This window comes from Columba livia, unplaced genomic scaffold, assembly GCF_036013475.1.
Source record: "Columba livia isolate bColLiv1 breed racing homer unplaced genomic scaffold, bColLiv1.pat.W.v2 Scaffold_155, whole genome shotgun sequence".
Classification (NCBI taxonomy): Eukaryota; Metazoa; Chordata; class Aves; order Columbiformes; family Columbidae; genus Columba; species Columba livia.
This window is the reverse complement of record NW_027043051.1, coordinates 322,084-348,179: the sequence shown is the minus strand read 5'-3', so window position 1 is coordinate 348,179 and position 26,096 is coordinate 322,084. Positions and strand designations below refer to the sequence as shown.

Here is a 26,096-nt window from a genome sequence, read left to right as displayed (position 1 = left end):
TACAGGTGGGATTCAAAGTCCTGTATCTTTCTTTTTGGAAATCTGTTTCAGATGTGACCATAATTTTACATCTTTCACTTTATTTTTAACTATCTAATCTGTCACTTTATGTAGAAATTTAGTGGTAAATAATTTCAATAATCATAAGTGAAGAAAGTTATTTCATCTTACCAGTTTCAGTCATCTCTCTTAAGCTGAGTTGAATCTCCATGTTGAGATGCCTCCCTATCTCGAATTTTCAATAAAAAGAACCTCCTTAAGAGAGTTTCTCTGCTATGTTACCATGAATACAGTTAAATCAAATGAATCTCAACATCACTGCCGCATCTTGGCATTAATACTTGTGTGTATTTGGTTTGGGTTTGTTTGTTTTCTTTTAATGTTTGTTTTGGCTGAATGCAGACAAATTGGTACAGAGATTACAGAGAAAACATTATTAATTTTTGTCATAACAACCACCATTCCCACTGTTGCCAATTTTCTTTTCAGCAGCACCTGAGCCATATGGTGGGAAATGCTCCAAACCAAAGAATCAGCTTGACACAAATAGAAGATTTTCGACCCAAACAGAAAGCTATGGTAATGCTTACCTGTTGTGTTTAAACTGAAAATTGTAGGATTATTTTGCAATTAATGATTTGAATTAATGTAATTAAGATGGAATTAATAGAAAACAAGAGAGTTCATATTTTTAGCCACATTTCACAGGAAACAGTCATTGGGCAGCTTACTCTGATGCACAGTCAGCTGCCCAGCACAAAAACCTCCCATTGCCTTATATGGAGTGTTTGCACAAACAGGGATAAAAGAGGAGATTGGATTATGGATTTGTTTAATTGAAAAGCAATTGATGCCTTTGGGAAGATTTTCAACACAAGAATATTGACTTTGTTCGAGGCGCAGGTGTCCGTGGCAGAATCGCCTCCTTTGGAAGATCCCGTGAGCTTGAGGAAACGCTGCAAGATTACACATGATCTATAAAGTACTGGAGAAAGTCTGTATTTAACACTGGCTTGTATTTCAGAGATGATGTGTGATTCACTTGGTGCTCTCATTGATACTTCAACTGATAGAGTATTTAATTCACATATCAGACTTAGAGAGTCCTTCCTGAAATTGGAGCTGAAATTAAGAAACAATGTTGATGTTTATTCCACAGACAAATATACTTCAGGATTTTACAATGCACCACGTTGGAGGAAAAGAAATCCACGTGCAAATGCATACTGTAAGTTTAAAACAACCACTCGGGGAACTGTTTGATAGATATTTGTACGATTAATTCTTTTTTGCAAAAGCAACATCTCTCCCCACCTAGAAAATGTAAAATTGGTCTGAAAGCTTTTGCTGCCAAAATCCACAAGATTCTAAGCAATTCTGAGTCATTTGAAAGAACAGAGAATACTTTGTTTGTTTGCAGACGTGTAATTTTGACTGTATAACTAACCCGTGATGTCTGATGTTTTACAGTGTTACTGAGATGAAAGCAAAGCCTTAGAGTCTCTATCTCATGTCCCTTGTAGGAATGGCCAGAGCCTTGGTCTGCACTCCGTGCTTCATTGCGACGCTTCCTTCTTATCTCCCACCTCCGTGTTCCCCACAGATGTTACGGGGACTTTGCTCTGCAGTTGCGCAGTTTGAAATGTGGACTAGCAGAGTGTCCTTATAGTTCTTGCAAGCTTGGCCTTCTGGCTTTCACTGAAAGTTCTCCCCTGAAAGGGCAAAGAGGTGAAGTCTGAACGCTGTGGAGCACGGCCCTTTCTTGAGTTCCTCGTTTCACTGGTACTCTGTTCTATAGCAGATGGTCAGTAGCACTTTTTGTGGATGGTCCCATTAGTTTTTGGAGAGTAGGAGCTTGCTCTAGGAGATCAGTCCAAAGCGGGTGGCTCAGAAAAGTGCAGCTTTGTGACTTTGTGTTTCAAAGCCCAGGTGACCCAGCTGTCAGGATGAGTTTACCCAGGGCAGTTCCATATTCTGTGTTAGGCCTTCCGATTCCAGTCTGAGATACAAATTCTGTTGAGGCACCATATAGATACAACCAACCTAAAACCACCTTGTGAAATCCCTCCACCAGGTTTGCTGCTGTATTTGGGTTCTTTGTGCAAGTACCGTACCTGCTTGGGAAGGTTTTAGAGAGAAAAAACTTGAGCAGGACATTTTCAAGCACGGCTGAATTACAGTAGGATGATTGCTTTTCCCTGTTGCTTCCAGACCTGCTGAAAGTTTAATTTTTAAAATGTTTCTGAAACAGTATATAGTTTTGCTCTAATGAATTATGTACAAAAAGTTATGTATTTCTATTTTTACAGAGGATCCAAGAAGACTCGGAAGCAAATAACAAAGGAGAACGATATGTAGACATGAGAAAGAGATGTAATGAGTGTGTTAGTTTACAAGAAAAATAACTGGAAAATCTAAAGATGAAAAAGCGGCAAATTCAAAAAATAAGATGCAGGAAGTACACTGTAACATTTCAGAACTGATGGAAATGGAAATTAAAAAAGTATGCTCTGCATGGTCACGTATAAAGGTCTTAAATAAATTTTATCTGTTTTGAAAATTTGGTAATTGGAATTATTTTAACAGACTATATTTAATGCACAGTTACTAAAAGGAATAGATACTATCAGTTTTACTTTGGACTTTCAGAGGACTTTTAATGTCAACAGCAACACTCATGCATTCTAGAAAGTAATTGTTTCCGTGTGAAAGCCGGATCCTTAGATGGTTCAGCTGTTTGCTGGCTGCTCGAGGGCTCAGTCTGAGTTTGATCTGGAGATTTTGCCACTTGAGCAGGGCAGCAGAACTATGTGATGAACTAAATGAACTGTGCAACCAAACTTTCAGAATTAACTGAACTATGCTGTACACACACTTTAAAGCATAAAATATTTCATTTTTACCCCAGTCCACAAAAGGGGCTGCAACTCCAGGCCTGGCAACTCCAGGCCTGTCAGCCTGACCTCGGTGCCTGGCAGGGTTATGGAGCAGATCATCCTGAATGCAATCACACAGCACCTTCAGGATGGACAAGGGATCAGACCCAGCCAGCATGGGTTTAGGAGGGGCAGGTCCTGTCTGACCAACCTGATCTCCTTTGATGATCAGGTGACTCACCTGGTGGATGAGGGGAAAGCCGTGGATGTGGTCTATCTGGACTTCAGCAAGGCCTTTGACACTGTCTCCCATAATATACTCCTGCAAAAGCTGGTAGCCCGTGGCTTGGACAAGTGTACTCTACGCTGGGTTAAGAACTGGCTGGAGGGCCGGGCCCAGAGAGTGCTGGTGAATGGGGCTGCATCCAGCTGGTGGCCAGTCACTAGTGGTGTTCCCCAGGGGTCAGTGTTGGGTCCAGTCCTGTTTAACATCTTTATTGACGATTTAGATGAGGGGATTGAGACCATCATCAGCAAATTTGCTGATGACACCAAGTTGGGAGGGAGTGTCGACCTGCTGGAAGGCAGGAGGACTCTGCAGAGGGATCTGGATAGACTGGAAAAATGGGCCGATTCCAATGGGCTGAAGTTCAACAAGGCCAAGTGCTGGGTGCTGCACTTTGGTCACAACAACCCCCTGCAGCGCTCCAGGCTGGGTGCAGAGTGGCTGGAGAGCAGTCAGGCAGAAAGGGACCTGGGGGACTAATGGACAGGAAGCTCAACATGAGCCAACAGTGTGCCCAGGTGGCCAAGAAGGCCAATGGTGTCCTGTCTTGTGTCCAAACTGGCGTGGTCAGCAGAACAAGGGCAGTGATCCTTCCCCTGTGCTCTGCATTGGGGAGGCTACACCTGGAGTGTTGTGTTCAGTTCTGGGCCCCTCAGGTCAGGAAAGAGATTGAAGTGCTGGAGCGGGTCCAGAGAAGAGCAACAAGACTGGGGAAGGGACTTGAACACAAGCCCTATGGGGAGAGGCTGAGGGAGCTGGGCTTGTTTAGTCTGGAGAAGAGGAGGCTTAGAGCTGAGCTCAGCACTCTCTAGAACTGCCTGAAGGGCAGTTCTAGCCAGGTGGGGATTGGTCTCTTCTCCAGGCAGTCAGCAATAGGACAAGGGGCCATGGGATTCAACTCTGCCAGGGGAAATTGAGGCTGGAGATTAGAAAGCAATTCTTTGCAGAGAGAGTGGTCAGGCATTGGAATGGCTGCACAGGGAGGTGCTGGACTCACCGGCCCTGGAGGGTTTTAAACTGAGACTGGACATGGCACTTAGTGCCATGATCTAATCAATGGACTGGACTTGGACCAAGGCTTGGACTGGATGATCTCTGAGGTCTTTTCCAACCCAGTTGATTCTGTGATTCTGTGAATTATCTTCAGTTTTAAGAAAAAAAAACAAACTAAAGTGTGCTTCTGGGTGAGGATGGACCAGGCTCGGGATCAGTACCAGGGGTGCTGCAGGAACAGGTGTCTCCCAGCACGGACACACCGGGGGGACCTGTCGACCTCCGCACCCCTGGCCCCCACCATGGCCCAGTTCAGCAGCCCTGGGCCCGAGGCTCAGCCCAGGGAGAGCCCCACAACCAGGGTCACAGCGGTTCCTGCTGCTGCCCCGACGGTCACCAGCCCCAGGCAGCCCTGAGCCAGAGTGCAGGTGTCTGAGCTGGGCTGAGCTGGAAGGGGCTACAAAACAGCTCAAGAGGAGGCGATGGAAGAAGGTGCTGTGTGTGTGGCACCGGGGGTGAACCGACACCCTCAGTTTGGTATCTGGACCTGTGCTGGGCTTGCACATGGACTAAGCCCCAGCTCAGAGCACAAGCTGCTGTTCCCAGCCCTGGCTGCCAAGCGCTGGTCCTGCTCTCTCCTCCCTGGTGCGGCCCGAGCGCACGACTGCCCTGCCTGCTCCTGCCTTGGGGCTTGGGGAGCTCGGGTGAAAAGGAAAGACAGACTCGTGTGGGTATGGGATCTCTTAAGTGTCCTGGGGTTGCTTTGCTAAACACTCTGTAACGGTTCCTGGGCTATTAAGTCCATAGATGCCCAGAGAGGCAAAAAAGTCCATGAACCAACTTTCCTATTAAGGTTTCCTTCTTATAAAAAAACACACTTCCATTTTCTCATCGGCAACAGACTGAAAGATGGAAGCTGCAGCAGCATCTGCCTCGTGTGAAAACAGATAACAACAGATGGTTCCACTCAGTCGATCCTTAGTTGCTTCCTCCACAGGAAACCTGTCCATTAATTAAATCTCTGGTGTCCAGGCAGGGCCTTGCTGATGTTCCTGTGTAGGCAACAAGTGTGTGGATGTCAGGCTTTCTGCAGATTTGTTATGGAGTTTTCCAGTTTCTTTTAATTAGGAAAACCTTGCTGTGGACTCCTGAAGTCTCCCATAAGCTGGTGGGTTTAGAGAAGGACGGGGAGCTCCAGTGAGCTCAGGGAGGACCAGTCAGTGTCACAGGCAAAGCAGAATGGAACTCGACTGGGTGAAAACTAATGGAATTTATTGATAGATGAAACTGCCATGTCTCCCCCATCTTTGGGCGGATCACCATGTACCCTGAACCGATACAGGCAGGTGTAGTCCGGCTGGCCCCAGTTGCTCAGCACTTGCAGCCTGATGTAATTCACGACCCCAGGGAGCTCGTTCTGCAATGACAAGAAGAAATGAGTCGCCTTTTCCTCTCTGGCACGTGAGCACTGACAGAAGTGCCGCAGCGACGGCCTCGATCAGCAGCTTCCTTCCTGCTGCCCCGCGGGGGCTTTGACCTGTCGTGGTCAAGACATTCTTATCCTGCTCTACCCCATTGGGCCACGAGAACAGCCAAGGAAGAAGCAGCTACCAGATGCCTCAGCAAATACACTGGAAAGTTCTCGCCTGCTTTGGGGCACAGGCTTCCACAGTCAGAAGACCCAGGGCTGGTGTCAGTATAATGTCTCGTTGCCTTCTCTAGAAAGCCACGGAAACAGAACGTCCTCCCTGTCACTACTCACTGCCAGCACCAACTGAACCCTCAGGAAGCCCAGTATTTCTGGTCTCTAACTGGCAGAACAGCAGTCGTGCATCCTACGGGATGTGGCTGCTTGTGTGCACTTGGGGTCCAGACAGTCAAGCTGATTCCAGCTTCAACTGTGGCGCTTCTAAGCACTGAAGTTTAAACACAAAATGAAAGAGAAGACCAGCAGTCCAGGCATCTGCCACCAGGAAGCTGAAGCAGAAGAAAGGCAGCGTGGCACTCGCTCAAGGACAGGGCTGCCTGTACCCTTTGGCGGGGAAGCCTCTCCCCATCCAGCCGCATTTCTCCTCCTCTCCTGCAGTTCTCCTCCCTCTCTGTCCCCATACCTTCAGCTGGAAGGTCTGACTGGGATTCAGCGCCGCCAGGAAAGTGAACTGTCCCAGGAACGTTCCCTGCTCCTCGTGTTCTTCCTTGAAGCCCTACAGAAAGATGGGTGGGGAAAACAGAGCGTCTGGTGCACCATGGGAGACTGAACTTCAGTCAGTGAAGTACGGGGTTATTTCAGCTATGGAGTCCAAGGATGATGAGCACAACGAAAAGACCTGAAGCTGCAGCTGGGCAGCACATCACACTTGCCTACTCAATGAGTCCAAGCTGGCAGTCAGAAAAGGAGCAGATGCTCCCAGTGAGAGGGAGGTAACCTGAGGATCACAAATCCCACTTGGGTTGGAAGCCAAAAAGGTTTAAGACCATGCACTGTCCAGCTCCTTTTCCCTGTGGCTCCTGGAGTAGCTTCTTGCCCCAGAAGCCTTTTTTTGAGTGGTACATTGAATAAAAGAGGAATACAATGGGAAGTAAGCAACACCAAGGAGCCTGTTTCTTCTGAGAGACAGAAGAAAGCTTCAGGCCACCAAAATCCTTGACCCATCTTCATCCCCTGCTTAGAAATGCTGTGCAACCCCAGCCCCCCACACTAGAGAAGTCACTTACGTAGACAGCAAAGTCCTTGGGAGCTCCAGAGATACTTTCTCCATGGAACGCTGTCTCTGAGACATGGTCCATGGTGACGGCTCTGGGAATGACCGGCATGGACAGCTTGATGAAGACGTGTCCTTGACTTCCTGGAAAGGGCCAGCAGTTTCCAGGATGATTTTCTGGCTGAAAGGACAAGAAATACTCAGCAGGGAGACACAGGAGGAGAGCAGGTCCATGTGAGAAGGAGGCAGGAGAAGAAGCTTCAAGGAGCAAGGACAGGGGAAGGCAACTCTGAGCAGCACGTGTGGTTCATTCTCCTGACCTTTGTTTTACTGCTTCTTGGTGTTCCTACCTCCAGAATCAGCTCAGGGGTCCTCATGTAATCCATTATCGACAGGGAATACAGGAACACCTTTGCTTTGTCAGTCCGGAGGGATGGAGAAGTCCTGGAAAGAATGACGGCAGCCCCTGGAAATTAAAACATGAGCATGATCACCAGGCAGTGTCAGGAGGAATATTACACTGTTGACTTGAAAAAGGCTTCTCAGTTGTCATCCATGCCCTACAGTGGGTTCCCCTTTGTCTTGATGGCATGACCCCTCTGGAACACATAGCAAGGAGTCATCAAACTGTCGTATTTGGCCGTGGAAATAGGCAAGAATGTGAACCAGCCTTTCTGTGCTTCCCACGGGGTCTGGCCCGTTACAGGCTCTGTCAGTGGGGGCACTTTTAGGGCCCATCTTGTCAATCTGGACAGGAAGCGCATTGGAACTGGTTTGTATGTAAAATGTCACGGCACCTGCCGATTTGAGGGCATAATCCGGCATCAGGACGTGGATTTCCTCCAGCTTCTCCAAAGCTTGATTGATGATCTCCTGAACAGCCTGGGAAAGAACACAAAGGAGAGTGCCTGTTAGAAGGAAAACGAATGGGGCAAGCAGCTCCCCTGCAAGGCCAGCCAAGTTGAACGGGGACAAGGCCGATCTCAGATGGAAGGAACAACCAAATTGCCTGGAAGCCTCCCAAGTTTGCTCTGCTGTGATTGACGGGATCAGAAAGGGAGGGCTGCTCACTCCAGTGCTCTGAACGCTGGAGCTGCGGGAAGGGGCTGTTCCTGTGGAGAGGCCCCAGGCCAGGAAGCACGGACAGACAAGCCTTCTGGGCATGAGATAGGCCCAGCTTAACTCTGCACTGCTGAGACCATTCTTTAATTCCAGTCCTCCCTTGAGGAGAACCCGAGATCTGGACGCAGAGGAAGGTCCGACTCAGACAGCTGTCATTCCCGTCACGCTCCCTCTCCCCCATAAGGACGCGTGGAGCAACAGGAAAAGGAAGCGTGGCCATGACAGCACTTGTTCCAGCAGCACCAGCCTGTTGGCTGTGACAGGGAATGGAGTAGGATACATGCTGGAGGGAGGATAAAACCCCTGAGCAGATCCTTCTGCCTTGTGCCCTTACCCATCCGGCAAATCCTGGGACCTTTGCCTGCTTCAATCCTTCTTGTAGAGCCAGCTCAGCAACATCCTTTGCACTCCAGCGCAGATGATAAAGTTGTTCCTGAAGCTTACGGAGCTGGACGGGCAGGGACGGGGTTTCGCTCAGGTCTCCTAAGTCTTTTGCAGTGTTCCAGGTTAAGACGCCAAGTCGTCCCACATGGTAAACTCCTGTCAGACACACACCAGAGCTTAGAACTTGGTCTAAGGCTGGGCTATGCCTCGGGCTACCTTCTCCCCTTTCTGTGTCTCTCCCAAGTGCCATAGTTGTCTCTTGTTGCCTTTGACAGTGGCCGTCATGGCGTATGGGCTCTGCAATAGATGGACGTTCCCTGCCCTGGACTGTGCTCCTTCTCCTGCAGAAGATTCTCAGCCCCTGGGGCAGGAGAGCTCAGCCACGGCCTCTCCCTGGGCTGAAGAGAACTGGCTCAGCCCTCCTGGGGAAGGCAACTCAGCCCTTCCTCACCCACACCCGTCCCGCTGGAGCAGGGACTGGCACAGCTCTGTGGGGACTTTCTGCTCTTGGCTGAGCTCCTCTGCTCACAGTGGAACAGGGCAGGATGGAGCCCCGAGTACCTCCTAAAGGACCGCCCTCAGGTCGGAGATCTGCAGAGACTCACCAAAACAGAAGAGACCAAGCAGCAGCACCAGGGTCGATGCCTTCAGTGCCTTCATCTTCCTGCAGAGCAGATAAAGAAAAGGCTGGTGAAGCTGGCGGTTCCCGTGCAGATCAGCAGCAGACTGGAGAGCAGCAGCAGGGACTGCAGCCCTTGAGCCTGGCGTTCCTGCCGTGTGCATTGGCTTGGTCCTGCACCAGCTCCAGTCACTGCTGGAGTTGTCACCAGCTGCACCAGTGGGGGATTTGTCACAGCAACAATGGTTTCCTTAGGGACAAAGGGCTCAAGATGGACTCTGGACTAAGAGCAGGAAGTGCAACAGGACTTGTGTCCACACTTCACATCTGTGGGGCTGGACAGGGGTTCTTTGGAAATGGAAGGGACATAACAAAAGCCTGTTTCTCCTGCCCAGCATCCGACCGGCACTTGTGCTGCTCCTGTTCTCCACCCTCTCAAGAGAAGGTTCAGCCTGTGCCCCTACAGTCCAACAGCTGCCAGGGGGGTGTGTGTCTCCCCTCTCGCAGCGTTTCTTTAGCAGGTGGGTTATCTCTGGCCCTTCTCTTGGCAGAACGGCAGACAAATGCAGACCGGGTAAAGAGGGAGGGAGGGCTGAATGTCAATGCGTGCTGGCAAGCAACGGGCAACCAAGGAAGCACCAAAGAAACTCCAGTGTCTGGGCCCTGCTGCCCTGAGCCTGATCTGCCAAGACACAGCACACACCGCTCTGCAAGGGGGAAATTCCTCCTGCCTGTTCAAGGAGGCTCTCAACAGGCTCACAGTGTACACTCATCAGGAATAAACAATCCCTTTTGTTCTCCTAGAGAACTCCTTGCACCCCTCTGAGGACTTTGGGCCCCTTTCCTAAGGCAGACCCCTGGTGAGGAGCTGACCAGGTTTCCCAAGGAAACCTCCTCTGTCAGGAACACAAGTCAGACCCACGGCCAACAGAGGACACGCTGGTGTCCTTCTGGTCCCCGTGGAGAGGAAAACCAAGCAGGCTCAGGGACAGAACCCACCCTGCAAAGCACAATACAGGACGGAGCTGAGCTCTCACAATTACTGCAGCAGGCTGTGTCTGGGCCACCCCCTGGGACTCTCTCTGTCCCATCCAAAATGGACCTGTCCCTCATTCTGCAGAGATCAAAGGCTTCTGGGCCCAGCCCTCACGTTCATGAAGAGACTGAAAGGCGGCTGCTGCCTTCCAGCAGCTCCAGACCCAGCTCTCAGGCTGCCCTCGTGTTCCTCTCCTGTCCACCATCCACCCACCCCAGCTGACGAGTTGGAAAACACACCTGGGGAAGGGAGAAGAAAATACTCCCAACATACCCGTTCAGATGTTCAGCCATCTCTGGGTGTCTCTGGGTACCTGCTGAGGTGCAGGTAACAAGCATCTCGCTCGCTCTGGAGTGAGCCAAAAACTCTGCGATCTCAGTTCCCTCAAGATCGAGAGTGGCCAAGGCGCAGGGAGACCCCTGGTCTTATACCCTGCTGTGCCGACCTCAGCGCTGATGCTGCTTTGTGACGTCAATGGCAGTGGCTGATGTCACAATGGAAGAGGCTGCGCCACGTTTGGAGGCAAAGTCCCACCTGACAGGAGCGGGTCTTGCAGTCCTCTCTGCAAGGGAAGGAATCCTTCACCACAGAACAATGGGAAAGGTACAGGAACACGTTATTCTCAGATAACAGACTCTGTCACCACTCTTCCTCTTGCTGACCAAAGTTCAGACGGTGTTGGAAAACAACAACAAAAAAGCAAGATGTGCTCCTCAGGGAGCACATTATATCAGCCGTTCAACAGTAAGTCCAACTCCCACCTGAACCTCAGGATAAGAAATGCCATCGTAAATTTCCAGGAGAAGGAAGGGCTGTGAAATGGCAAGACCAGAAAACGCTCATGAAAGCACGGCCATTCAAGTCCACAGCCCTGATCACAGATCACCTGCCCGTTACCTAAGGCAGGATGTTCTCAGCTGATTTGCGGCCACTGACATCTGGAAAAGAGCACAAGGTCTCTTGTTCTTTAGCACTGAGCACGGAGGTTGGAACGGGGTCTGGGAAGAAAACCATCTACAATCAGTCTGGTTTCATTCGAGGCCATCAGGACAAGTTGAGTTCACATTCACCAGGAGTCACAGCAGGTCCCACCCGTCCCTGCAGACCCCAACAGCGCTCCTGTGCAGGGTGCCAAGGAGCAGTAAGCACAGAACAAGAAACCTCCCTTCCAAAGAAGCCCCCAGCCGCTCTTCCAACAAGCTGCACAGAGCAGCAGCTGAGAACAACCTCTGCCACAACTGCACCCGGCTCTGCTGTCTGCACAAGGAGACCAGCTCCTAAATGATCCCCAGCCCTACAGACACAGATCTTCCCCAGGGCAGGGATGAGGAAACACCAGAGTGCACGGACACCTGATCATTCAGTTGAAGCTGCTGGGGAGAAGGACAGAGGACTAGAAAGAGACAAATGAGACAAGAGAGAAGACAGAGGAGCCCAGAGAGAAAGAAACACACAGGGAAAAGGATGGAGAGATGGAGAGATCAAGGCAAAAAGGGACAAGGAGCCATGATGGGACAGGGAGGAAGAAACAGCAGGGCTGAGGAGCAGGACAGAGGGATGGGGAGTGGGGAGGAGGAGAAGCAGGAAGGGGGTAGAGAAAGACAGGGAGGGGGATGTACAGATGGAGAGACAAAAAGAAAGGCAGGGAACAGAACAAAGGGACTGAGAAACAAAGCAAAGTTCAGATCAAAATGAAGAGACTGGAAAGGGCAAACATGCAGCAATGAGCTGGAGGAAGAGGAAAAGAGGGCTGAGGAGCAGGAAAGAGGAAGAGAAGACAAAGAAAAGGCAGAGCCAGCTGGACAGGGCAGATATAGTGAGAAGGGATGGGGCTGGGAACAGGCAAGGAAGACAGAAAGACAAACGGGACAGAAAGACATCAAGAAGGAAAAGGGGCAGTAATCTGGACAGAGATGGAGAAAGAAGCAGCAGGGAAAAAGAAGACAGGCAGAAAGACAGAGAGGGAGCAGGAGAGAGAAAGAACAATAAGGGTTGGGGGTATGATAGAGATTGGGAAAAAATCCTGGGGTGGGCGGCAAGATGGAGAGGGAGTGAAAAAGAAGAGGGGCAGGAATAGGCACAGGGAGCAGGACAGAGGGATACAGTGAGAAATGATGGGGCACGGAGCAGGACAGAGCAACAGACAAGAATGACGACAAAGAGAAACCAGGGATGGTGAGAACACAGAGGGGTGGAGACGGAGAGGGAGATACGAGAAACCCTGCACAGAGATTCAGAAGGGTGGAGGAATAGGTGAGGAAGCAGCAGAGGGACAGAGGGAGAAGAGATGAAGAGGAAGAAGGGCACAGTAGGAAAGAGGAGGGAGCAGGGAGGGACTGGGACACAAAACAGGGTGAAATGTCCCCAAGGGCCCAGGACTCACCACACTTCCTGCTCTCTGCACTGCCAGGCAAGCTGTGGAGTTCAGGCACTTCTGTCTGTGAGAAATGCAGTTGTGATTCGTGCTGAGATGTTTGATGTTTACAGATACAACCAAATGAGGCTCGGGCTCTGAACCTGGAAAAAGGAAAAGGTGGTTAAGTTCTATGTAAAAAGTTCTGAAACTTGCTTATGAGGTTATATTGATAGAGGGAGCTAACATTTTCAGGGTTAACCAAACACATAATAAGGGCCTACTAACGAACTAACACTTGAAGCCACATAATGAGTATCTAGTTTAGAGCCACATGTAACCAGTTGTGTTAAGAAAAAACAGAACCTCATCAAATGCCGAGATCAGAAGTTTTACAGCACCAGCTGTAACCTTGAGGAGACAAGACAGCCAAGATTTACAGCAAAAGGGGCGCCAGTCTGGTTTCAGTTGACTTGGCAGCTTGGGAGACCCATAGAGACCACAGAGATACGTAGAGTCCCTTAAAGACCCATAGAAACAATAGAGTCCCATAGAGACCACAGAGACCCATAGAAACCATAGAGTCCCATAGAGAACACAGAGACCCATAGAAACCATAGAGTCCCATAGAGACCCCTAGAGACTCCTCCTCAAAGCCACCAAGTGACACTGCGCAGGCGCAGCAGGGGAGGGTCAAGGAGGAGACTATGGAAATGGTTCTCTGAGACTCATTTTAATAAGAAACAGGAAAGGTTATGAGTATGTACAGGCGTTCCTGGGGTCATTATGAATATGTAACACCTTACTGTATTTAAGCACACCTCTTATTGTTTCAAGGTGTGTGTGTTGGGCGGAGCGAATCCCCCATGCACCCAGCGCTGTTTTGCTTATGCTCTAACGAACACGTGTTTAAGAAATACAATTAAGGAATTGGATTAAACGTTGTTTATCCATAGAAAAAGCCTAAGTTATTTATTTCATTGCTTTACAACAAGTGATCGAATCTGCTATAGAAAAGTTCAACCACCTCCTGTATAGCAAAGGATAAAAGAAAGTATGGATTTTTGTTGCACCTAATCCATAACGCAAGTACCAATTAAAAATACATTAGCAGTGGGTTCCTTCAAATATTCCCTGTGAAGGCAGTTCCTGGCACGATTATATTAGCGTTCTTACTATTTTACAGGAGAAACACAGGGCACGGCTGATTTTGCCCACGTGCAGCGCAATGATCACACAAGTGTGGTGAACTGGGTAAAAGGCCCTAGAGAAGGAAAATCAGGCTGCGTGTGCAGAGCCAAAACAGAAACCCTTTTCAAACTGTTTAATTTTAAAAACCTACAACGGCTATAAAGTAGAAAAAAGAGCAGTGAATGTGCATAATGACACAATTAGAGGGTTTTTCAGTTTCATGATGTGCTCTTTTACTAAAACGTGTCTGCTGGAGTGGATATCCTGGACACAAACAGGCGGGTTCCTGCTGTTGTGCCCATGGCGATTCATCCACTGTGGCTGTGGGTGTCAGGCCTTGATAGGACAGACACAAAACCTTGGGAGGGAGGTGATCACAGTAAAACACTTAAAGATAATGAGCGAGCAGACTTGATTTAATCTTTATTTAAAAATACACATGGCTGCTGTCTATTTTCCAGTTTAGCTAGGAAGGGCTCCAATATCTCTATTAATTCTAATTACAACATGTGACAAAAATTAAGGGGGGAAAGCTTTGTTTTTACAACGGTAAATACAGTCTAAATCGTAATTTGGGAAACAGATAAAGGGGTGTAGCAGAGGAGGCACAGATTCTCTTTGAGATGCAGAGAGACATTTAATACAAACTCAGGTTTGCATTTGAAACACCGCGTACCTCTGTCCCTGATGTACCAATCCCGTATCAATCCCTCTGTCCCTGATGTACCAATCCCGTATCAATCCCTCTGTCCCTGATGTACCAATCCCGTATCAATCCCTCTGTCCCTGATGTACCAATCCCGTATCAGTCCCTCTGTCCCTGATGTACCAATCCCGTATCAGTGCCTCTGTCCCTGATGTACCAATCCCGTATCAGTCCCTCTGTCCCTGATGTACCAATCCCGTATCAGTCCCTCTGTCCCTGATGGTTCATGTCCCACACAGTCCTTGCTGCTTGTGTTATTCCACCAGCACTTGTTCTCACGCTGTGACTCTTGCAGTTTCTCACAGGCCTCATGTCACAACCCTGCCACATCTCCCCTTCTTTGTTTAACAATTGCAGCCATAGCAGCGTGTAACTGCACAGCCACTGCACCGTTAAAGCTTTTGTCAACCATTCGTTGTGCACAAGAGAAGACACATGGCACACAATCAGTAAGTACCAGACTCCACATACAAACATTCTAAGCAGTGGGTTAAAGGGCCGTGTTTCGCAGTTTTTGTGGCACCCATAACTGTTACAGAATCGCTGCTTAATATTCCCTGCATAGTGTTTAACACAGAATAATGAGCTCCCAGTCAACTAAGAATTCTCATTCTCTGTTCTCCAAGTCAGGACCTATATTAATATATTACTGAGCTGTCGGTTTAAGACGCTGTAAAAACTCAGTGGGAGACTCCTCACAATCCTGTTTAATCTCAGAAGGTTTTGGCGTATTTACAGCTTTAGGCACAGCGTGTCTAATCCGGTATAAAATGCACTGTCCATACCAATTCAGCCTGTCCCCTGATATAAGGATATCAGGATCCCACCCTCGACTGACCGAGGGACAATTTTGATTTCATGTTCTCTGTGTATTCTACACCAATATCTGTTCTTCAACAAACCTTTTACTGGTTTCCATTTCTTTCCCTGATTATCCTTTTTCAAAACAAATGGATCTGAAGGGGATAAATACAATGCATATGTAACACTATGTATTGTGTAATATGCCTTATGTAATACGCAATATATGATTTAAAATAGATATATTATATATTACATGTAGCGCATTATTATACTACACATCTCAAAGTATACCCACCTAGACCTGTGCAGCATATTAATATTATTTACAGTGGTCGCCATTAATTACAATATTCAATCAGATTCTCCCTGGTTGACTCCCTGTTGAACAGCAAACGATCCTTTTCCAATGTCAGAAAATACAGCCCGGGGGGGATTTATCCCGAATCCTCCTGTCGATGGTCCACTACCTACTTCACAATCACATTAACAGACAATTGGTGAACCGTAAGTACTGGACTATAAAATCACCCAAGACACAAGTAACAACAACAACAAACCACTAAAGACACAAACAATTATACAATCGCTAAGGCACAAACAGCAAAATCACTAAAGGTACCTTTACCAAATTACTGTTCCCTCGTTTTTCTCTTTTCTTTATTGTTTTCTCATTTTTCTCTTTAATTTTTTCTCTCTTTCTTTCTTTTTTTAAGTTCCCCAGTTTACCAAAATGCGCAGACGCGAATGTGCAGACCCAACGCGCTGGTGTCGCCCACGTCTGGCGCAGGCAGCGTGCCAACCCAACCAGACAATGAAAGTGCCTTATCTCACTGATGGGGTTCTACCCGCGTCCCGAGCTGGTCCGAGGATCTGTGGTCCCTTCCGGGAATTCCCCGGTGCCGGCACAAGGTCCAGAGATCCTGGGGACCACGGGAGGTCAGGCAGATTATCCCATCCTCATCGCCAGAAAATGATACCGAAAAGTCGGCAAAGAGACTCTTTAACACTGTTTTGAAAGTGTTAAAAAGCAGGCACTTTTATTACAGCGCACTGGGGGATCGCTCCTCTAATCGAGCGTGCGTTCCGCTTTCCTCTGGTTTTACATATCGTGGAACTCCTCAAACAGCAAAACATGTCAACCAATGTTACAGACGTCTCGTGCTCTTTCACCAGCACGTGCAGCAGCAACGAGAAATCTGGAATGAGCGTCTACAGAAACACGTACGTATTTACCCAATTCAGAACAATGCGTTACATCAGCTGGCCGTACTTCATTGGCAGTAATCCCTCCTGGATTAACACCCTCTCTGGATGGCACGGGTGCCAACTGTTGGCAATCAGGGCAGGACATAAGAACGCTCCTGGCCTGATCCACTGTAATTTGAAATTGTCGTTTTAGCAACTTTGCACTCTGGTGAAAGAATTCATGTGATAATTTAGCTTGCTCCAAGGCTTCAGGCACAGTGAGCAGCACAGCTTGTGCATCGGCCCTCCTATTGCCTTCCGCAAGAGGTCCTGGAAGGGCAGTGCGAGAGCGAGTGGGTGTGCATTGCATAATAACCATGATGTCTATGATTTATTAGAAACCATAGCATTCTCAATTCAGCCATCAAAAGAGGATTATCCTCTTCCTTAAGAAAAGAAGCTTCCAGGCGGTTAAGTATGCCAGCTGCATAATATGAGCCAGTTACAACATCCAAAGGTTTTTACAGAACACCTCAAAGCGATCCTAACAGCTGTCAGCTCAAGAACTTGTTTGACCCTTGGTCTCTTTTTCTACCTTGTGTTTGCAGCACTGGGTATCTGAGTTTAGCCACGTCATTACAACTTTACGTGAGCGACCAGAGGCATCAGTAAATACAGTCTTGTTGCTTACTGGTCAATGCTGACAGCAGCGTTTGCCGTATAAGGGTAAATTATCAATTTCAGCCCACAGTTTATGCTGAGGGTAATAAACTCATATGTTCCTTGCATATGTTGCCAATGTAAACTGGAAATTCACATCTTCAGTTAATTACCATTGTGAATTCTCCTTCATTGTAGGAAGAAATATACCTTCAGGTCTATCCCATACATAGCATATAAACATTCTCTGCCTTTAATTGTTGGATTTGCATACATTTCTTTTCTTATCTAAACTGTTTTCATTGGTGTGTGAGCTAGAAAAACCCATATGGCCACAACCACCTTTCTCCCTCCTTGAGCTCTCCTGACCTGCGGTTCCACCACCGGTGTCTTCTTTCTTGATCCCTCTTGACTGGCAGGTGCGCTCCAATCCTCTTTATCCATCACTCTTCCTCACAGGTTCACCTCCTTCCTTGCTTTTCCTTTGCACGCTGCTGCCCTAAGGGAAACACACGGAGGACTGAGCTACAGCAGCCCAAGGGCACTACAGTCAGACAGGGGATGAGTCCGGGGCTGACACCTCCCCACACCCCACAGCGAGCCCACCTTTCCTTGGCACCAGCCCCTCGCACAGCCCTTCCCCTCAGCTCTGCCCTCCCTGCAGCACAGCTTCCGCACGTGCCCTGCTCAGGCTGGACCCCAATGTCACGGGTTAGAGATGTCACAGCTCAATACAAATGCCCACGGCCCTCACCTGCTCTTTGGTACTTGCTGGACACCAATGTCACAGGTTAGAGATGTCACAGCTCAGTACAAATGCCCACGGTCCTCACCTGCTCTTTGGTACTTGCTGGACCCCAATGTCACGGGTTAGAGATGTCACAGCTCAGTACAAATGCCCACAGTCCTCACCTGCTCTTTGTTCCTTGCAGAGGGTCACGTCGCTGTGCCCCAGGGCACTGGCCTGCACGGCCCTGCCCGGCAGCGGGAGCCTCTGGAGCTGCCGGCCGGTTCTCCAGCTTTAGGGTCACCCGCAGCAGCCCGCTCTCCTCAGCTCTGCACACCCAGCCAGTTGCGCCGCCCAGGCAAAGTCAGCTTCACCCTCTGCCCTACACCTCACCTGCAAACAGCCAACTCTTCAGCTGACAACCGCCCAAAACCCACCCACAAACTCTCCAAATCTCAACCTTCCACTTTCAGCTGCTGCCTCTAGTGCATCTCACAGACAAGCCTCCAATACCCCCTCATCCTGCAATAACACTCCAGCACTCATCGCCTGCGGGAACAACCGCCACAATACCATGCAAACACCAACCAGTTCTGGCACGGAAATATCATTTCTCCTCAAGATTCCACCTACACCAACTGCTGACAAACACACGCTGTCCTCACCAAAGCCAAACGCTGCAACAACCAGCGACAACTCAAATCCGCGTGTGCGGCGCAAAATCGCAGGTGTGAGCTGACGCAGAGCTGGGCTTGACAGCTGCAGAGTGTGCACCCTGTGGCTTAACGTGGCCAGTCACTGCCATTCCGCCTTCTCCCTGGGAGAAGCGCATGAGCACAGGCTGCTTCAAGGCACCATGCGAACGGTTTGGATCTCCGGGTCTCTGAGGGCGAGAGTAATAAATGTGATCTGTGTGTGGCGCAGGAACTTCCCGTCCACTTGCTCCTCCATTCAGTCAGGTGCTGCAAGAGAGGGACAGAGAAAGAAACAGTTAGGACCGGATTAACAACCTGGTCATCCCTGTCCCCAAACCTGCAGGTGGCCTAGGAGGCCTGATCTAAGTTTGGCTCTTCTCCCTCTCTTTGCTGGAATACTTCACTGCACAAGTTTCTGTCATGAACACTCTCTGAACCAATCTGATGTGTTCATAGTTCCCAGCCCAGCGTCCATTCCTCAAGGTACCTCAGCATTTCCCTTTGAAACCACACCTGAGTGCCATTCCGTCCTGAGCTACCTCAGCATTGCCCACTGCAGCCTCCCCGACGCCATCTCCTCCCTGAGCTCCCTCAGCCTTTCCCGCCCAAGCTCCTTCCGCGCCGTCCCGCCCTCAGGCTCCTCCGCCGCTCCCCCCGTTCCCGGCCCCTCCCCGCGGCAGCGCCGCCCCCGCCCCTCGCGCCCCCTGGCGCCCCCTCGGCGGCCCCGGCCCCGCCTGCGCCGCTCCCGACCCGGCGCTGCCCCCTCCCGCTCGCTTTCCTCCCTCTGCCCTGTGGCACCACGGGCTCCCCCCTCCGCCCCACGGCCCCGCCCGAGCCCCGCGCAGCGCTCAGCCCGGGGCTCCCTTCCCTCACAGCCGCCCGCGCTCTTGCGGCTGGCTGCCCCTCGCCTTCCTCCCGCCGAAACCAGCCCGGCCCTCCCCCTCCAGCCTCCCCCCTCAGCCGGGACCGGGGCGGCCCCGTCCAGTCTCCCCGCTGTCCGCCCGCCCCTCGCTCACCGCCGGCCCCGCCGCTCCTCGCGCGCTGCTCCCGCCGCCGCACCAGCGGCACGCGCTCCTCGGCCCATGCGCTTCTGCAGCGTGGCCCCGCCCATCCCGCGCAGGAGCCAATCCCGTCCGCGCCCGCCATCGGGCCCCGCCCCCCGGCCCGGCCCGGAGCCGCCGGCGGCCGCAGAGCGGCGCTGTCCGCCCGCAGCGCGGCCCCGGCCCCGGCGGGTCAGCGGCAGCGGGGCCGGGAGCGCTCGGGCTGCGCCTGCCCGGGACGGCCCGGGACCGAGGGCTCCGCCGCTGCAGCCCGTTTCGTGCCGTTTGCACCCCCGGCGTACACGGCTGCAGCCTTCCTGCTGCTGCAGCTCACACATCTTTCTTCCTTCTAACTGCACAGCAGGTCACACTGACAAACGTTCCGTGCTCGTTGGCATAAGAACATCTGCAGAAGAATCTACAAACATTACAAAGATATACCACCAACCACAGCTTTCTGAGCTTTCAGGTTAAAGTTCCTGTAGATATTCATGTTTCAATAAAACAGACAACACCAGTAGAGCTGCTACCTCTGCCGTCTTTGCTCAGGAAGAGGTGACAACACCAGAAAACACATTGGCTCTATTCTGCAGTGCAGCATGTCTTACAGAATCTACATCTTACAAAAGTCCACTTAAAGCCTTAGAAGTTCTGTTAGTTGCTTACCTAGCCAACATCCTAATTTTTCTAAAGTATTTAAAGCTTTCACTGTGCCAACACCAGGTACAAGAGACACTAAAACCCTTAACCCTGATCCCCAAAAATCTACATTATCATCACATATTGACTCATATATGTGCAATAAGTGTTTTTCTCCTCTTGCTCTTCTGTGATCTACTATCATAGATACATTGGGCATTAAGAGAGTTAATCGTCCCAAAATACACAGTCCTCCAACAGCATTAGAAGGAATTCCTGGCCAGGCTCTGTCTCCACAGATCAAGAACACATCATGCAGGAGGTTTTAGGGTCGCTCTCCCACATTATCAATGACACCCCTTGGACTCTTCTGCGAGGCGTTACACCATCGAGTTTCATTTCTACAGTCACCAAGGGCAGCATTAACATTGTGCAGTTTATCCATTCATGTTCTCTTATATTGTTCTGACACTGTTCACAAACCAGGTTGATACAAGCGTCCATGGGCACAGATGCCAGCAGTTCCAGTTCCTGTGGTTCGATATCTGCTTCCAGGAGGCAATTAATCCAAAGTGTCGTGTTGGTATTATTACAGTTCGTTGCAATGCCTCTGCACCGACCGCTATTGTGAAACAGTCGTGTGATGCTGCTGTCATCATCAAGGGGGATGCCAACCCAGCACGTGTGGAACGGGTTTTCTGGAGACGCCACAGCCAGGCATATGGAGTCCTGGTCAGTCATGTTGGCTGAAGGAATCCACATGTTAGTCTTGTCTGTGCAGGCATCCAAACCGCAACAGCTGCAGCAATCATTGTCAGGAAGATCACACAGGTTTCACGTCTCGTGCCAGCAACCATTGCGAACCTTGATCTGTAAAGACACAAGCAGAGCCTCTCCCCCAGCTTATCAATGGATGTGGCCTTTTCCATTGACCATTGCCTAGTGATTTGACCATAACCAATGTAGGTTCTTTCTGATTTAGCATGCTTTTGGGTCACACTTGCAAAGTGTTTCATCACAGGGCAAATTTGGGCTGCACCACTTCGATATAAGTGATTCATCACATACAACGCTTTTGACTGTCGGGGATTGGCTCAAGGAGCACAGACATGAGTCCACCAAGCAACTGTACGAGCAGAGCCCATTTTAGTTGACATAAGTAGGCCTTAGTTAGCTTGTCTATTAGGCCGTGGGAAAGGGGGGAACGGAAAAGTACTAACTAAGGCAGGGTCAGGATATTTTTGAAGAGATAAGAGTCAGAAGAATGTGGGATGCGCATAGCTAGCTAAACCCAAGTAGGTGGAGTAAGTAAATGTGCTTAGCCTATTAGATAGAGACAAGTATGCATAATTATGGTATTTGGTATAAATGCACGCTATCTCGGGCAATAAAGTTGAAGTATGCTTTATCACTCATATTGAGTCGGCTGCATTTCTTCCTCCGTCCGCTCGGGTCTGGAACTCTGATGGGATTTCTCTCTGCAATTGGCACCCGAACCGGGGATCCGAAGCGGCGGATAGAAGCAAAAGGCGCCGGGAGAGCAGCGACCGGCGGGCAAGAGCGACCGAACACTGTGCTGCGGTGTGTCGACTCCGAAGCCTGAACCGACTGAAGTTCGCCAGTGCTGGGCTACAGGAAACAAGGGCTGCAAGAGGTCTCTTAATTTAGCAAGAGGTACCGTACTAAAGTGATGAATAACGGAGAAATAGATTAAAAATGATGAATAACGAAGAGATAGATAACAGAGAAACGGATTAAAAGAGATAGATAACAGAGAAACGGATTAAAAGTGATAAATAACGGAGAAACGGATTAAAAGTGATGAATAACGGAGAAACGGGTTAAAATGATGAATAACAGAGAAATGGATTTAGAAGTAGCCCTAGATTTATTACAAAGCTTTTTAGAAAAGCGGGGGGTTGATTATAGTTGCGTTAAACAGCTAGCTGGTCTAGTAGCAACGGGGAAAACTAAGGGGTGTTTTCAGGATCCTGATTTATTGTTTGATGAAGGAGAGTGGAGGAAATTGGGGGATGTGTTGTGGGATATGGTCATAGACGAGGATAAAACAGCTAAGAAACTGATGAAACCGTGGAGGGAAGTAATTAATAATATTAAGCGTCATAAAATGGAAAAGAATTTAGCCGCGGTAGCTTCACAAAAACTCGGCAAAATGGAGCCTTCCGCTCCGCCGATGGAAACGGGCATATCTGCGTTATCAGCGAAGAACCTTAAAAGACTATTAACTTGGTGCAGAGGCAATAGGTATCCTGCTGACCTGTCAGGAGTTTTTCGAATAGAGACTTGGAAAAAGATGGGAACTGTGTTGTGGAAGGCAATTAGTCACCGCGAAAGATATATTCTCGGCCTTGTAACCATCTGGAAACTGATAAATACTACAGTGAAGCAATTAAAACCTGAAAAGACTGTTACGAGCATTAGTGACTCAAAACTTGAACTTTGGGACAGTATAGAGCAGAAATTATGGGATAAAGTCAGCAATGGAGATACAGAAGCTAAATCATTAGTAACTACATGGAAGCTTGAACGGTCTGTTGCTGCCGGAATTTTTGCAGCGTTGCAGCCTGATGCATTTTAACCCTCTAACTTCCACGAGAGAACAGAAGAAGTCACTGAAAATAGAACTGGACAACAGAACTGTGTGACAGATTAGATCAGTTAACAGCAAGTGAATCTGACAGTCGGCAATGTGGTCATGATAATCGTGACGGGAAAGGGGGTGCTCCTGGGGACTCAGGGTATAAAACTTAGAAGTTAAAGATGCACTGGTTTTGGAATTGGCAGTAGGGAATGCTAAAGTTTGCTATCAACATGTTATTTGCGAGTTTTACAGTGCATATTATGTGCTGCTGTTTATTGCCTCTCTGAAAGTCAAGCAGCTTGTCAGGAATGTGAGTTAATTGTTTTACTGGTTGTTGTTAGAATTGTTTCTTTGTGGTATAAGTGCACCGTAAAACTTTGTCTCCACTTTTCCCACTCACGCTGCAAGCAGCCCTGTGCTTTTCCGTGGGGTCAGAAATTACTGTTTTCAGTCGTGTTCATAAAAAATCAGTATTGGGAGGTGTTTCAAAACATAGGGAAGCACTTGGAAATATGAGGAAAGAAGATCTTGTAAATATTGTAATTAATGGTGGCTGCTGTATAAGTTAAATGGTTGGGAAAAGTGTCCGGGGAATAGAATCTTGAAGTATAACACCTTATTGCAATTAATGTTGTTTTTAGGGCGAGAAGAGTAAGACAAAATAAATCCCTACAAGAGATCATTAAATCATTTCAGACAGCTGAGAGAGAGTTAACTGATAACACACAGGTCACAGTAAACTTGCTGAAGTCTGCACAATGTTTTCCTTATTAGCCTGTTTTCTTTGTGGGTATCTGTTTAAGCATGTTGCAATTTTGGTAGGTCTTTGTTATATGGTAGAGTAAGTTCACAGACTGTTAAATCATGAGAATCGGTTGACTCAAAAGGTGCGTTTTGTGATAGTACAAAAGATCATGAGTAATTTAGTTCCTTACTGCGTGAATGTGATGTTAAGATTTTATGTGTAGTAGCTGTTATATTTTTTCCTAGAGTACTAGCTTTATTCCAATATCCAGACTTGCGCAACTCTGTGATAGGCTGTCTCTCATCTCGGTGCACTAAATTTGGCCTTTTTGTATGCACATCAACTGAAGAATCATGGTTTTAGAATAACAGTTGTAGCACACCAGATGAGACACTATAAAAAAAAAAAGGCCTTGCCCAGTCCAGCTTGCTGCGGGGGGGGCGGATGCCAAATGGGCCTCCAGCGCGCACTGACCCATTTTGTCAGGGAGACCCAGAGGTACCTCCACCTGGCTGAGCAGTAAGCGGTTCAAGGTGCAATGCAAAAAATTGAGATATTGTCTTAAATTGGTGTAAGTGTGATCCATCTGCTTATTTGAACTTGGTATATGGTTTTCGTATCTGAGCTCAGTATTTTAGTTTGTATATTCATATTCGGTACCAAAAGAATCTTGTTTGGGGAGATAATTACAAAATGGGAACCGGTTCCACTGCTAAAATTCCACCTTGCTCCCCCTTAGGATGCATCCTTACACATTAAAGTAATCGCTTATATTGTTAGAAAAGCATTTAAATTGTTAAAATACTATGATAGATGTGAACTTGGGGTATTGTATGAAGTTATATTTAAAGGTTGCTGGAATGTGAACTGATTTGGATCTAGGACAATAGAATAATGGATTTATGTTTACTATAATGGTTTTTGACATCTCTAAATTGTAAAAGGTAAATGAAGCTAAGGAATGTGACTATTGCTGAGCTACTTGAAATTGCATATAAAGTGTATTATGGCTGGAATGAAATGGGAAAACAAAAGAGCAAAATATCCCAGGCCTGTGTGCAGCTCATTGTAACTGAGAAGTTTCCCAGAGCCTCCTACTTCGTACCAGCCATTATGCCAGCTGCGTGACCTTGGTTATATCTAAACTGCAGCAGGAAGAGAAAGAAAAAACAACTGGAAAAACCTGGCTGCTCGCTTTTAAAGCAGTGAAAGGGGGGTTCTCTCTCCCCCCACTGCAGCGATGTAATACTGAATGGAGCAGTCCGAGGGTGAAGTTTAAAGGCATCCTGAGCAGACCCATAGTTTTAATTAAACTGGACAATTAAACCAAAAATTTGTTGATGGACTTATCCTATGGTAATTAATTGTACGAGACTTCTTAGTAAATTCACCATGCTAGTTTTTGAGGGCATGGGAGACAACGAAAGAAAGGCCGTTTTTTGAGACAAACGGAATGCCAGATTTGGAACAAAGTTTTAATACATGAATTCTTGTATTTGCCTAAAAGTCCTATACCTCTCTTGGGTCAGGATTTGTTAAGTAAATTGTAAGCTCAAATAACGTTTTCTGAGAATTCTGTTTAGTTGCATATCCTACAAGAAGGTGCTTGGATGGTGCAGATCTGCTTGTACAAGTGAGAAATCTTCAAGGAACTTAGCAGCCAATGTTTTTGATAAAGCAAATACTACACTGAGAAATCTGAAACAGGACTTCAATCCGGTAAGGGAAAACAATATCCAATAAATATGACAGCCAAAATGGAGTTAGAAACTTTGAGGAATGAATTTATGACAACTTTACAGGATGACTGCATTTGATTGGACTTACAGATTTGTCTATGAAACAACCTGTGGCTATTGTGGGGCAGTATGATGAGAATGCTAACAGACTAATATACCAATTGTCACTCTGATCAAGAAAATGCAAGGAATGAATTTAAGTCTTAATAGGCCATGATCCTTTTGTCATATATGTACCATTTGTGAAATTTAATTCTGATTTTTTAAAATTTTTTATTTTATTTGTAATCTATGTCTTTGTCAATTGCACTAGCTGGTTTTCTTAACAGCACAGCTTTTAGCATGCATAAATGTAAAATGTAAATTGCTGCAGAACCTGCAAGTCTTTAACATCAGGTCATAGGCCATACTTGTATTTGGTCTGATCCTACATACTTGCACAGTTTTTGTTGATGGTTTTGGGAAGTCTCATAAAGCTGTAGTGGTTTGGCGTGAAGATAGCGATTAGCATCATTCTGTGAAAATTATTGAAAGTTCAACCCAATTAGCAGAACTTGGCACAGCTTTAAATTATTTAGAGATTTTCAAGGAGGAACCTCTAAATTTGATTTGCGATTTTGAGTACGTAGTCAAGATCCAACGCACGTATCTGATTCTGAACTGTGTTTTTGTTTTGTTTTGTTTGTTTTGTTTTGTTTTGTTTTTTAAACAAAAAGGGGAATTGTCAAAAGGATTGTATGTGATGAATCACTTGTATCTAAGTGGTACAGCCTAAATTTGCCCTGTGATGAAACACTTTGTAACTATGACCCAAAACCATGCTAAATCAGAAAGAACCTGCATTAGTTATGGTCAAATCACTAGTTAACGTTCAATGGAAAAGGCCACACCAATTGATAACCTGGGGGAGAGGTTATGCTTATGTTTTTACAGATCAAGAGCTGCAATGGTTGCCAGCACGAAACGTGAAACCTGTGTTATCTTCCTGACAA

The 26,096-nt window shown here is 47.9% G+C and overlaps 1 protein-coding gene and 2 long non-coding RNA genes across 3 annotated transcripts; 1 reads left to right on the top strand and 2 right to left on the bottom strand.

Moving 5' to 3' along the window:
• The first annotated feature begins 494 nt into the window (after positions 1–494).
• On the top strand, positions 495–2,523 carry LOC135577864 (uncharacterized). Its single transcript, XR_010469383.1, has 3 exons — positions 495–579; positions 1,160–1,228; positions 2,310–2,523. It is a non-coding gene; the product is annotated as an uncharacterized LOC135577864 (long non-coding RNA).
• Positions 2,524–3,785: 1,262 nt separating this feature from the next.
• Positions 3,786–8,648, bottom strand: LOC135577860 (SUN domain-containing protein 3-like). The gene is made up of 6 exons (XM_065047974.1): positions 8,630–8,648; positions 8,314–8,519; positions 7,655–7,739; positions 7,208–7,323; positions 6,871–7,038; positions 3,786–6,359 (listed from the first exon to the last, which is right to left on the bottom strand). Exons 1-6 carry the CDS (start codon positions 8,646–8,648, stop codon positions 6,165–6,167), a joined length of 789 nt encoding a protein of 262 aa, XP_064904046.1. The 3' UTR covers positions 3,786–6,164.
• A 7,433-nt stretch (positions 8,649–16,081) lies between these two features.
• Positions 16,082–19,399, bottom strand: LOC135577866 (uncharacterized). The gene is made up of 3 exons (XR_010469385.1): positions 19,356–19,399; positions 18,310–18,606; positions 16,082–17,416 (listed from the first exon to the last, which is right to left on the bottom strand). It is a non-coding gene; the product is annotated as an uncharacterized LOC135577866 (long non-coding RNA).
• Positions 19,400–26,096: the final 6,697 nt, after the last annotated feature.